Source organism: Cynocephalus volans, chromosome X (genome assembly GCF_027409185.1).
Source record: "Cynocephalus volans isolate mCynVol1 chromosome X, mCynVol1.pri, whole genome shotgun sequence".
NCBI lineage: Eukaryota > Metazoa > Chordata > Mammalia > Dermoptera > Cynocephalidae > Cynocephalus > Cynocephalus volans.
In genome coordinates, this window is record NC_084478.1 from 47317140 (window position 1) to 47329415 (window position 12276).

Below are 12276 nucleotides of genomic sequence, written 5' to 3' on the forward strand. Positions count from 1 at the left end.
CTCTGTCAGCCGCAGTAAGACGCAGGCACCACGGGAGAGCTGCAGCCTAACATACACCCTAGTTACTTCCACAGGGTCCTCAGGGGATAGACTCATCAGTGAAATGGAGGGTTGTGGGTTCGTTGAGTAATGCCCTCCGAGAAACCGGCAGAGGTAGCCCTTGATAAAGCCAAGGTGGTGTTGCCCTGCTGAGGAGGATCACACCATCTCATCTTCTTTCCTACAGGTCACTGAATCATCTGCCCTCTGTCCCACACTCCTGCCTGCTGTCTCTGACCACAGTCATCATGCCTCGGGGTCAGAAGAGTAAGCTCCGTGCCCGTGAGAAACGCCGCCAGGCTCGAGAAGAACCCGAGGGTGTGAAGAGTGCTCAAGCCACTGTAGCGGAGAAAGAAAAGTCCGTCTCTTCCTCTTCTCCACATTTCAAAGAAGATTCCCAGAGTTCATCTGCTGCTGGAACACCCAGTGATCAGCAAGAGCCAGGGAAAGCCCCATCCAGCACTGCTGCTGCAGCAGCTGCTTCCTCCACAAGATCTCATGAAGGCGCCACCGGCCAAGTTGAGGAAAAGCCAAATGCCTCACAGGCCCAGGCTTCCACGGAGCACAGGCAGCGAGACCCTGTAGAAAATAAGGCTATAATGCTGGCCCGTTATCTGCTGTACAAGTATCAAAAGAAAGAGCCCATTACAAAGGCAGACATGCTGAGAAATGTGATCCAAACGGATAAAAACCACTTCCCTAAGATCCTGAGCATAGCCTCTAGGAACCTGGAGCTGGTCTTTGGCCTTGACCTGAAAGAAGTCGATCCCAACAGGAGCCTCTACGTCCTTGTCAACAAATTGGAAAGAAGCTGTGATGGAAGAGTGCATGACAACACAGGCATGGCCAAGACTGGCCTCCTGATGATTGTGCTGTCTGTGATCTTCTCGAAGGGCAATTGTGCCACTGAAGAGCAAATCTGGGAAGTGCTAAATGTGATGGGACTATACGATGGGGAGAAGCATGTCATCTATGGGGAACCCAGGAAGCTTTTCACCGAAGATATGGTAAAAGAAAAGTACCTAGAATATCGTCAGGCACCCAACAGTGATCCTCCAAGGTATCAATTCCTGTGGGGTCCAAGAGCCTATGCCGAAACCAGCAAGATGAAAGTTCTTGAGTTTTTCGCCAAGATCCATCAGACCGTCCCTAGTGCCTACCCATCCTTGTATGCAGAGGCTCTGAGAGATGAAGAGGAGCGAGCCCGAGCCAGAGTTGCAGCTAGGGCTCGTACTGCTGCCATGGCCAGTGCTCGTTCGAGGGCCGTTTCCAGCAGCTTTTCCTGCCCCAAGTGAAGGCTGAGGAAAATTCTTGACTGTGTTGTTGAAGAGGAGAGCTAATGTTCTCATTGGTGGAGGTTCCGGTGAGGCGTACAAACTGGCAACAACACAGTGTGTAACGTGTGTGTTCTTGTTCTATGTGGTAACTTGGATATTGGTTTAAATGTTCCTCTTAATAGAAAGCTTGAGTAGGTTTATTTATTTATTTATCTATTTATTTATTTATTTGAGTAGGTTTTGAATCCACATTTATGAGTGATAAGTCATACATTTATTGATGTCTATGAGTTTTAAGAATAAGAGTTTTACTATTTTGTAGAAACAGGTGTGAAATTTACCATCTTATTTAGTGATCTCAAACAAGATAACATAGTAGTGGGTTAGGCATTTCCTTGGAAATGTGAAAAGACACAACAGCAAATTAGTTGGGATCAAGAAATAGTGTGAAAAAAGTAAAGGATTATAAATTCTTGTATTTCCTTGTCATTTGTAGTCTGTTCTGTATAAGTAGGAGATACATTCATGTATATGGTTACCATATTCAAAATATAGGAAAAATTACATCTACGTCATAATAAATTAGACCTCTTGCACCCTGTCTCATTATTTATTTCTCAAACATTATTTGGGCATCTTCCCTTTGAAAGGTTCTGTGCTAATTTAGGGAGCCTAAGGATAAACAAGGCCCACCTATGCCCACTGAATTTTAAAGTCTAAGAGCATCTGTCATGTAATGAAGATGGTGAGATATACCCTAAAACATAAAGGAGAAGTCAAAATAAGGTAGGAGGATGCAATTGACAGCAGTCAAATGCAAATGCCCTGAGGCAGGTGAATTTGGAACCTCAGGAAACAGCAAGTCCTTAAAATGGGTTCATTTTAAGTTAGTGTGGGTTATGGGTCAGATGAGGCTGTGGGGTGGGTGAGCAGGGGCCAGATCCTCAAAAAGGTGTGTCCTGGACTAATGCCTAGTATGGAGAACTGCTTTTAGTAGTTACTTTGGTGTCGTGGATAAACCAGAAAGAATCCATCTCCTAGGGCAGAAATGGAAGGTGTCCTGTATCCTTCCTCAGTGTCCTTTTCCCAGTGCAGTGCACGGACGATGTGTTTTATGCACATCAGCCCCAGTGAGATTCTGAGAAATAAGAGTGATATAACCTGACGTAGGTATACTCTGAAGGCACTCTGCTGGCAATACTCACTCTGGCCTTGCAGATACAGATCCCACTCTATTAAAATGGCATTTTATTAAGTTGTCTTCAGTATAATTGGCAAACTATTAAGGGCTAGATTCTTAATGGAAGTGACATAAATGAAAATAGGCATGGTTTGTATGGAAGGACAGTTGGAAAGGATGGAGGAGTAAGCCTTTGACACCAATTCTAGGAGCCTTAAGTTATATCGAGTTGGGGAGTACTCCCGCACACTCACAGTGAAAATATAACTGCAAAAACTCATATAGTAAGTAACTGAGTTTCACTTGCTAAGCAGTGTTATGACTGATTTGTGTGCTGTGTCACAGAATACAAATTCTCTGCCATTTCTTGGTTTACAAAAAAAAAAAAAAAAAAACATCACAGAGCAGATTTCGGTAGGGTCTGGTCTCAAAATGATAATAGTAATAACTGCCAGGTACTAAAAATGCAACCGATTCCAGGTACTGTGTCAGGGGCTTTCATGCATTACATTCATCCCCGGAATCCTGCACGGCAGGGCTTATCAAGCTCACTTCACGAAGAGCTTGAGCCTCATAGAAATTAGCTATTTTCCTGACTTCACATAGCTCACAAGTGTCAGAATTAGAACCCTGGTCTGAATTCTTTTAGAGCACATATTGTTCCCACCCCTCCTTGCCTAAGACAACCCTATGTGTCTTACTTCATTTTTCTTCTCACTACTGCAGAATGCCTCTAGGCGATGGAAAGGAGGAACCTGGGGCCGGTGTACTAACTCCAGGTGTAATAAATGCAGGAGAAAATGAGAACTAAATATTTGGCGACTGCCTATGGGTCTCATTTGCTAGGGTCCACTTGGTCCTAGCATCAGGGTTTTTTGAAAGCTGAGTTTGCCCAGGTGCCGGCACATGGGACAGACCCAGCACTTCCTGAATTACATTGCTCTTCCCCTGAGTGTGCCCCAGTGGGCCCACAGGCCCAAATCTGCATCCTGACCTGCTGTTTAGCTCTTCCCTGCTTCCTTCCATGAAGACTGCACCCTGCTTGCTGTGGCGAAGAAAGTCCAGAATAACCTTCCTTCCTTTTTCCTGACTTAGAGCATTCCAACTCCCTATAGACATCCCCTACCTCATCTTTCACCATGGAGGCCCTCCGATGACAATAGTCCCTTCCACGTAACTGTTTATTTTGACAGTGAAGTTTAGGTGTCTGCTCTTCTGCTCCGGGTGCTTCAACCACACTCACAAAGATTTTTTCAAATGTACTTGTGAGTAGAGTCATATTTGGTACAGAATCTACTGGTTTGTGAAATATAACCCTCAAGTTAAAGAGGAGGTTTTAGAAAGCAGGTGTGGTTAGAAAGAAAGAGAACGTAATTTCGTGACTTACTTAAGGCTGTCACTGAATCAGTACACTGATGAGTGAACTTAACTAAATGGTAAAAAATTAAAGCCTCCCTCTTAAGGGTTAGATGAGGAAGAACTGAGGAAATCGCTGTGTAGAAACCATCTCCAGAAGCTGGATTCTGCAAAACACTGGTGACTTTCTAGGAGGATATAATAGTTTCCAATGTTGTCATAACAAATTGTCATGCATTTAGGACTTAAAATAACACACATTTATTATTTTGCACTTCTGTAGGGGAGAATTATGTGTTGGTTCTGCTCAGGTTTTCACAAGCCCAAATCAAACCATCAAAGCCTGGCTTCTTACTGGAAGCACTGTGTAAAATCTCATTCCAGACTCACTCAGGCTGTTCTCAGAATCCAGTTCTATGAAGATTTGTAAGAGTGGGAAGAGTTTCCTTGCTGGCTGTCAGCTGGTGCTTCCATAGTTCCTTGAGGCCTCTCTCTAGTCTTTGCCTGGGGCCCCTACTTCTTGAATCACAAACAGTACGTGGAAACGGTCTCGTGTTTGGAATCTAACTTCTCTCTACGCTGCATCTCTCTTCTGTCTCCAGATGGAGAAATTTTTTTGTTTGTAATGGTTCATGTAATTAGACTGGGCCCATGCAGACAATCCAGTATAATCTCCCTATTTTTAAGGTCAGTTCTATAATTTTGATTACATTTGCAAAACGCCTTTGAACATGTCACATAACATACTGATGGGTATCAGGGATAAGGGTATGGGAATGTCTGTGGAGCAATTATTAAGTCTACCACAGATGTAGAAAATGTCTCCCTGGGAGACATGCCAGCTTTGATGAGAAAAGAAAATATAGTTCACCATCATCTCTCTCTACACTTATCTGTATCTGCCCCAGGAAAAAATCCTGGTTTTCCACTGCGCCTAAGTGAACTTGTACAAGTGCTCACATATGTTCATCAACTGGTGGGTAGCAGAGACCTGCATGCACCAAAAGAAAGAAGAAATCTGTCAGTCTACTGAGATTTAGAGGTTATTGAAAGGGTCAGTGCAGAAAGGTACTGTTGAGTGGAGAAGGGTGAACGCTCCCTGTTGAGATTTACAGGATTGTTTGGAAAATTTGTGCGATCATGAATTTGAAAACACGTGACATATTGGTACTAGGAAATGTTGAGTAGCAAGGATATTTGGTATTTTCAGAAACTCCTTTAAGAATGAAGGGGGCTCTTATCATAGCAAATTATAATAGTAGCTTGTTATTAAGAACCTACAATGTAACAGTTAATTGGAGAGACTGTAAGTGTTCATCTACTTTGTGTCTTCCTCTCCATCCTTGGTTCATATGGTGACTTCATTGCCAGTCCACATGTAGTTAGTAAAGTTCATGCAACTACCCTCAACAGTAAAATAGGAGCAGAAGTATGCTTTTACCCTTCAGATCAAAGCATTTAAGAGCTAGTTTTCCACTTCTATGCTTTTCTGTTCCATTCATTAGCAAATATGGAGAGCCCGTGTTGAATTATGGAGCCACATAATGGAATCACCCTGGATCTCTGAGTCACCTGACAGCTGAGGCCCCCTGCCAATCCACATCATTTTTTTTTTTTTTTTTTGCATAAGAAATAAATTTTTAATGTGTTAAGCCTTCCAGGTTTCAGGCTTTTCCCATTATGTCTCATACTTGTACATACTTTATCTGTATAATAGTATTTTGAAATTTATTCTAAGTTTTTTGTTACACACATGCTAGAAAAATACACTGTGAGTTTTTAACATACGTTGATATCAATATTGTTCTGCCTCTTGCCTCTGTCACCGAATAAAATGAAGTCAGAATTTTCCCAGAACACATAGAGATCTATTTCACTCTTTTATGTACTATCTAGAATTCTAAATTTTGTGTGTGCCAAAATTAACTTAACCAATCTCCTGATAGACCCACGAGTTGCTTCCCATTTGCTTCTGTGATTAATAGAACTGATATCAATGTCACAGAACATCAATTCTTGGACAAATTCGTCTGTTTTATTACAGAAAAGATGTAGAAAAGTGCAAATTGAATTAAAGTGGAAAGAATCTGATGATTAAAAATTTCATAAATATTGCTGATATTATTCTACTTCAATAATGTTGTACCAATTTATAGTCTCACCTATTAACGTATGTGAATACATTAAGCTCTCTTAGGCATTTTATTTTATCGTCCTTTTATTTATTTATAATTATTTTTATTTATTTATTTTTCCCGAAGATTTTTTATTAGAATACTTGGACATCACCAGAGTTTGAGCAAGTTATTATTCATGCTACTCTGGAAGTCCTGTAGTGTCCCCTTGACTCTCTTCTGTAAGGAGGTGGGTCTATTAAACATGCAGCACTAAAAATCAGTTACAGACTCAGACTCCCAAACTAGAGTTCATTAACACAACTGAGCAACTGGTTCAATTTCCAGTTTATCTACCAGGTTCTTAAGCTTTCCAACACGGTTGGGGAAAGGATCAAACATATTCTTAGATGAGAAAAGATGAAGCAGCCTTTCAAGAGTTATAGCAAGTGACTTAAAAAAACAAAAATCTGTGCAGGAGGCAGCTACGCTTCCTTCACCACCCATACCAGGGCAGGTCTCAGGGTGCACTCCTGCAGCTTGTACCCCATCTTGCTAGCTAGTGCCACTGTGCCTCACTCCTTCCTCTCATCTGGCATGTGGAATAAGGCCTCGTGTTCATAAGGGTCAAACTTGGCTCCAACAGGGTTCACCTCGAGTAAGCTAAGCTTTGTGAACACCTTCTGAATGTGGACTTGAGTCATTACGAGCCCCTCATAGAGGTTCTTCAGGTGAGGATTATAGTCTTCAATCTCTTCTTTCGAAACACACTGTGTTGCCTTCTCCAAAATGTCTGCAACCTCCAACAAGTCCTTGCAGAAGCCCTGAGTGCCAGATAATTTTGCCTCCTCCACCAATTGTTGGCTCCTCTGCTGCAAGTTCTCAGTATCTGCCAAAGCTCGCTGATATTTTTCCATTGTCGCTTTCAGCTGCTTTTCTAACTTGACCTTCTCTTCCAGGAGGATCTTCTCTGTAGAGGGAGAATCTGCATTCTGTTTATTTTGACACGAGCCCTCTTCCAAGTTCTGGCCATTGTTCTTTTGTTTTGTAGCTGTGCACAAGAACTTAGGAGACAGCCTGAGAGACAACGCCAAAGCTGGGAGACTGCACTGCACCAGCTTGATCACTGTGACTTCTGCTGCCTGCTGCCGTCAAACCTCATCAACCTTTGAAACTTTAGTAAAACTTGATTGAAAACATATTGTCTCACTGTTATTTTAATTTGTATTTCCTTGTTTTCTAAATAAGGTGAACAGAAAATGAACAGAATCACTTACTTATATGAAGTAAAATTTCTGCAGTAATATCTTGAGCACCTGTGGGCCCATGCTTTAGAATTCTGATTTGTCAAAAAGACATTTCTCTTTACACTGAGAATTAAAGATTTGGTTAAAATAATCAGGTGCCAAGAAAGGGGCCCAGAGAGGGAAATCACAGTTAGTGAGGAACATCAGGAGGACTGGGACAAAGAACAGTCTCCAGAATCCGTGAGAGAGATCACAACCTAAAGCAAGTGCAGAGAGCCAATGGAATATGGTAGTCAGAGATCTGTATCCAGAGTTCAGCATGGGGCAGAAAAGGGACCAGAAGGACAGCAGGTAGGGAAACTGGTGGTGTCTTGGACAACTTTCGTGAATAGGTTTGGGAATCACTGAAGCATCATTATGAGCACGAAGTCGTAGGGCAGATGTATTGAGTGAATGGAACAGAGGCATGCCCAGCACCCCACCCTCCCTTAATGACCCCACCCACTTGTCAGGCAGAGTATAGCTAGCTCCTCTGCATCACATAGTGATGAGATTAATAGATTCTTGGACAGCTACATCTCTTCACTGCTCTAGTGGTTCAGTGCATGCTTGCCAGTGTGTGAGGGCTGAGAGCTGCCTTGATGCCAGATAAGAAAAGATATTTCTTCCCCTGTGGATATGGTTGTACTGAGGAGTAGTGGAAGCAGGGTGCAGTTGCAAGGAGGGGGATATGGAAAGGGGAATTCCCTGAAGCTAATTACATCACTGACTTTGCAAGAAAAGGGCTGGTTGGGGACATGTCTTGAGAGAGGATCTAGATAATATCCCCAGCTCGGATTGCCTCCCATTGTTCCTGACTTCATTGCAGAAAAGAGGGCAGTCTTTTTTGTGGCTGTGTCTGTTGCCACCAGACACAGAGGTTGTTCTTCAATGCAAACATTTCCAGGGTAGATGAAGAACCAGTGTAGATGTTGCAGTTCCTTGTTAAATTGACTGGGGGTGACAGGTATTTGTGGAGTCCAAATCCCTATCTTCGTTACTATTATAACTCTGACTTAGTTGAATTGAAAATTAAGATGAAAAGATTCTGTGCTAGCTAATCCCAGAGTTATCACATGATCTATAGTGAGATTTATATCGCCTTTGACTGTGTGGCGAGGATTTGGGACCAGATGTCATCCTCATTCTCACAGTAAAAGGGGTCCGAGACCTTAAGAGAAGTAAAAGTGAAGACCCTGAGGACGTTCTGAAAGAATTGCCCACCCCAATAGAGAGCCCTACCCTGCCATTAGCTCTTCTAAATCCATGCCCGGATAGTAAGCCCAGGTGCTCCTCACGTCACCCTCTGGAGACTGGGATGGGGGATTGTAAGGCGGGTAGTTTGGGAGGAAGGGCTTGGATTAAAGCTGGCTGACTCAGATAAGGAGAAGGAAAAATCCCAGGCTTCCCAAGAGTCAGTGAAAGACCCCTATAGGAGTTGCGACAAAGTCCAATTCTACCACAAAACAGAGGCCACCCCCTCACCCGTAAGAGCACACTCATGCTCTCAGCCCTGGGAGGCCCATAGGGGTGTGGCTGGAATCGGCTTCCCCAACTTTTCCCTCTGAATTCTCAGAGAAGAGAAGGCATTGTTCTCGGCAGTTCGACATCAGGTCAGCGGAGGAGAAATTTCCAGAAGAGTTCCAGACCCTGTCAGGAATTAAGGTAAAGTCCCTGAAAGAGGTATGACGGCACCCCCTACGCCAGAAAAGAGGCTGGCTGGCAGAACCCTACACCTCATGTAAGCCCCGGCAGGCCCTGGACGGGGTTTGCTTGATGCAGTGCCCTTTGAATTCCCGAGATGAAGGGAGGTAACAGCATTGCACCTGCCTTTGGCATCAGACCAGGAGAGGGCGGCATTCCAGGCCTTCCCGCAGTGCAGGTGAAGTCCCTGAGTCACCTGAGGGAACTATCCGCCTTAGATCCAAAGGGCCCCGCGGAACTCAGGCTCCTACTTTCAGGCCTGATAAGCTCCTTATGGGAGTAGCCGGATGTAACGTACCCTGCGTTCCACCTCTGGCGTCAGGGAAGTGAAAATAATTGGTGCTAGGTAAGTCAGGAGGCTCTGCCAGGAAGTGAGGTGGGACCCTTTGTGACAAGGTGCGAGGGTCCTCACTATCCAGGTGAGAGGGCGTGTAACGCAGCGCCCCACCCCTGCGGTGAGCTGTGGCAGACCTCCGACAAAGAACACAGATACAGCACTCTCTGAAGTCCCCCTTTGAAGATTAAAGGAAGGGACAGCATCAGACCGGAGTTACGGCCTCAGGCTAGCAGATGGAAGAGTCCCAGACCTTAAAAGAAGCAAAGGTGAGGATCTGAGTGAGACTTATGGGAACCACCCACCCCAAAAGAGTGCGGTTTCCTCGAGAGTCCCGCCCCTGCTCTCAGCCCAGGGAGTCCCCAGGTGGAAGTGGCTGGATGTGACACATTGTGAATTCCATTACTGGCTTCTCAAAAATGTGAAGGGCTTTACGTTATCAGAGGGACTGTTTACAGGGCCTGCCAAAAGGAAATGTAAAGAACTTGAGTGAAGTTTGAGGGGCCCTCCATCCCAAAAGACATAGGCCCCTGTCAGATTGCTGACAGGCCTTAGATAGGGATGCCCTGATGGAGCACACTCTTAATTCTCCCGGTGAGAACTCACCTGACCAGAGTGTCAGCCTCAGGCCAGCAGAGGAGTTCCAGGTCCCAACAAGAGCAGAGGAGCGGCTCCTGAGTTCTGAGGGAACCATCCACTCCAGATCAAAATGGGCTGTGGGGTAGATTTGTTAGGCTGAGGCCTCTGTACTTCCTCCAGGTGGATCTCAGGGATATCAGGGCCTTGCTCTGAGGGAATAGATCTCAGGTCAGCAGAGGATGGAGTCCCAGGCCCTACCAGAAACCAAGATGAGTGAGGAATGCGACCCCTACCTACCCCAGGATAGAGAGAGTTCCTCAGCGCTTTTCCATTGCTGTCTTCCTGGGTGTCTCCAGGCAGGTGTGGTCAGATGAGGTTCTTCTTCAGTTTCTCCTCCAGTATAGATGAGAGATGAGGCCACTGAAATGAGGGTTCAGCCGTGAAGTGGTAGAGCAGAGGGATCCCAGAACCTGCCAGAAATCAAGAAGATTGCCCCAGAGAGAAACCTCCTACGAAGAACAGAGGGGCCTCCACAAAGCCAGGACATGCCAGGCCTTGTTTCACCCCCACAGTAAGCCCCTGGCACATCTTGCAGGTAGTAATCTAAGACACACTCTAGTCATTTCACAGGCTACTCAGGGGATAGGCAGATCAGAGAATAGGGGCCTTGTGGGTTCCTTAAGTAGCGCACGCAGGAAAACTTGCAGAGGTTGCCATTAATAAAGCCAAAGTGATATCGTTGTGTTGAGTGGGCACATACCATCACATCCTTTCTCTTGTACCAGATCACCTTCCCTTTTGGCTGCTGCACCTGAACAGTCATCATGCCTCGAGGTCAGAAGAGTAAAGTCCGTGCCCAGGAACGACGCCGTCAGGCACGAGAAGAGACTGAAGATCCGGTGGGTGCTCAGGCCACTGTAGCAGAGGAAGACAAGTACGCACCCTCTTCTTCTGCTCGTTTCAAGGGTATTCCCCAGAGTTCACTTGCTGGGACAGCCAGTAATCCCCAAGGGCCTCGGAGAGCCCGATCTACCACTACTGCTGTAGCTGTTTCATACACAAGCTCTAATGAAAATGTCAGCAACCATGTGGAGGAAAGGCCAGGATGCACACAAGACCCAGAAGCCACAGAAAACTTCCACAGAGGCCCTGTAGATGAGAAAGTAGTTATGTTGGTACGTTACCTGCTATATAAGTATGAAATCAAAGAGCCCATTACAAAGGCAGATATGATGAGAAATGTAATCCAAATATATAAGAAGCACTTTCCTGAGATTCTGAGGAGAGCTTCTGAGCACTTGGAGCTGATCTTTGGCCTTGACATCAAAGAAGCAGATCCCAATAGGCACATCTATGTCCTCATCAACAAACTGGATATGAGCTATGATGGAAGCCTGAGTGATGACGGAGGTTTGCCCAAGACAGGCCTGCTGATGACTATCCTGGGCGTGATCTTCATGAAGGGCAATTGCGCTGCTGAGGAGCAAGTCTGGGAAGTGTTAAATATGATGAGAATATATGATGGGAAGAAGCACTTCATCTTTGGAGAGCCCAGGAAACTCATCACCAAAGATCTGGTGAAGGAAAAGTACCTGGAGTACCGACAGGTACCCAGCAGTGATCCTCCACGCTATGAATTCCTGTGGGGTCCAAGAGCCCACGCTGAAACAAGCAAGATGAAAGTTCTTGAGTTTATGGCCAAGATCCATAATACAGTTCCCAGTGACTTTTCATCCTGTTATGAAGAGGCTTTGAAAGATGAGGAAGAGAGAGCCCAAGCCAGACTCACAGCCAGGGCTAACATGAGTGCCATGGCCAGTGGACGTTCCACGGTCATGCCCAGCAGTTCCTCCCAGCTCTAGTAAAGTCTGAGACATTCCTCACTTTGTGGTTGCAGAAAGTCCATATTCCATGTAATGGAAAGTCAGGGTTGGGCTGTTGACAATATAATACGTTTGTGATCATGTTTTATGTGTTAATTTGGGTACTTTTAAAAAAAGATTTTGTTCTTTTTAATATAAGGTTAAACTAGCTTCAGAATCCAAGTTTATGAATGACATTGCACATTTTTTTCTGTATATAAGATTTAAGAATAAGCAATTTTTTATTTTGTAAATACTATTGGGATACTCTCCATCTTATTTAGTGTTTTGAAACAAGATAGCATGGCAGCAAATTAAGCACTTCCTTGGAAACATGAAAGAACTCAGCAGCGTAATAGTTGGGGTTAAGACACAGAAAAAATGTAAAATATAGGTAATGATTGCATGCCCTATTCACTTCTACTCTGATGTTGTTTAAAGTTAAAAGATATATATTTAGGTATGCTTTGATCATTTGAGAATGTATAATTAATTACATTGTTAGAAATTAGACCTCTTGCACATTGGCTCATTTATTCTTAAAA

The 12276-nt window shown here is 44.4% G+C and overlaps 2 protein-coding genes and 1 pseudogene across 2 annotated transcripts; 2 read left to right on the forward strand and 1 right to left on the reverse strand.

Moving 5' to 3' along the window:
* The first annotated feature begins 287 nt into the window (after nucleotides 1-287).
* On the forward strand, nucleotides 288-1334 carry LOC134367519 (melanoma-associated antigen B10-like). Its single transcript, XM_063084260.1, has one exon. The coding sequence runs from the start codon at nucleotides 288-290 to the stop codon at nucleotides 1332-1334; it is 1047 nt and encodes a 348-aa protein (XP_062940330.1).
* Nucleotides 1335-6451: 5117 nt separating this feature from the next.
* On the reverse strand, nucleotides 6452-10695 carry LOC134367974 (grpE protein homolog 1, mitochondrial-like; annotated as a pseudogene).
* Nucleotides 10694-11731, forward strand: LOC134367632 (melanoma-associated antigen B10-like). Its single transcript, XM_063084375.1, has one exon. It carries the CDS (start codon nucleotides 10694-10696, stop codon nucleotides 11729-11731), a length of 1038 nt encoding a protein of 345 aa, XP_062940445.1.
* The last annotated feature ends 545 nt before the right edge of the window (nucleotides 11732-12276 follow it).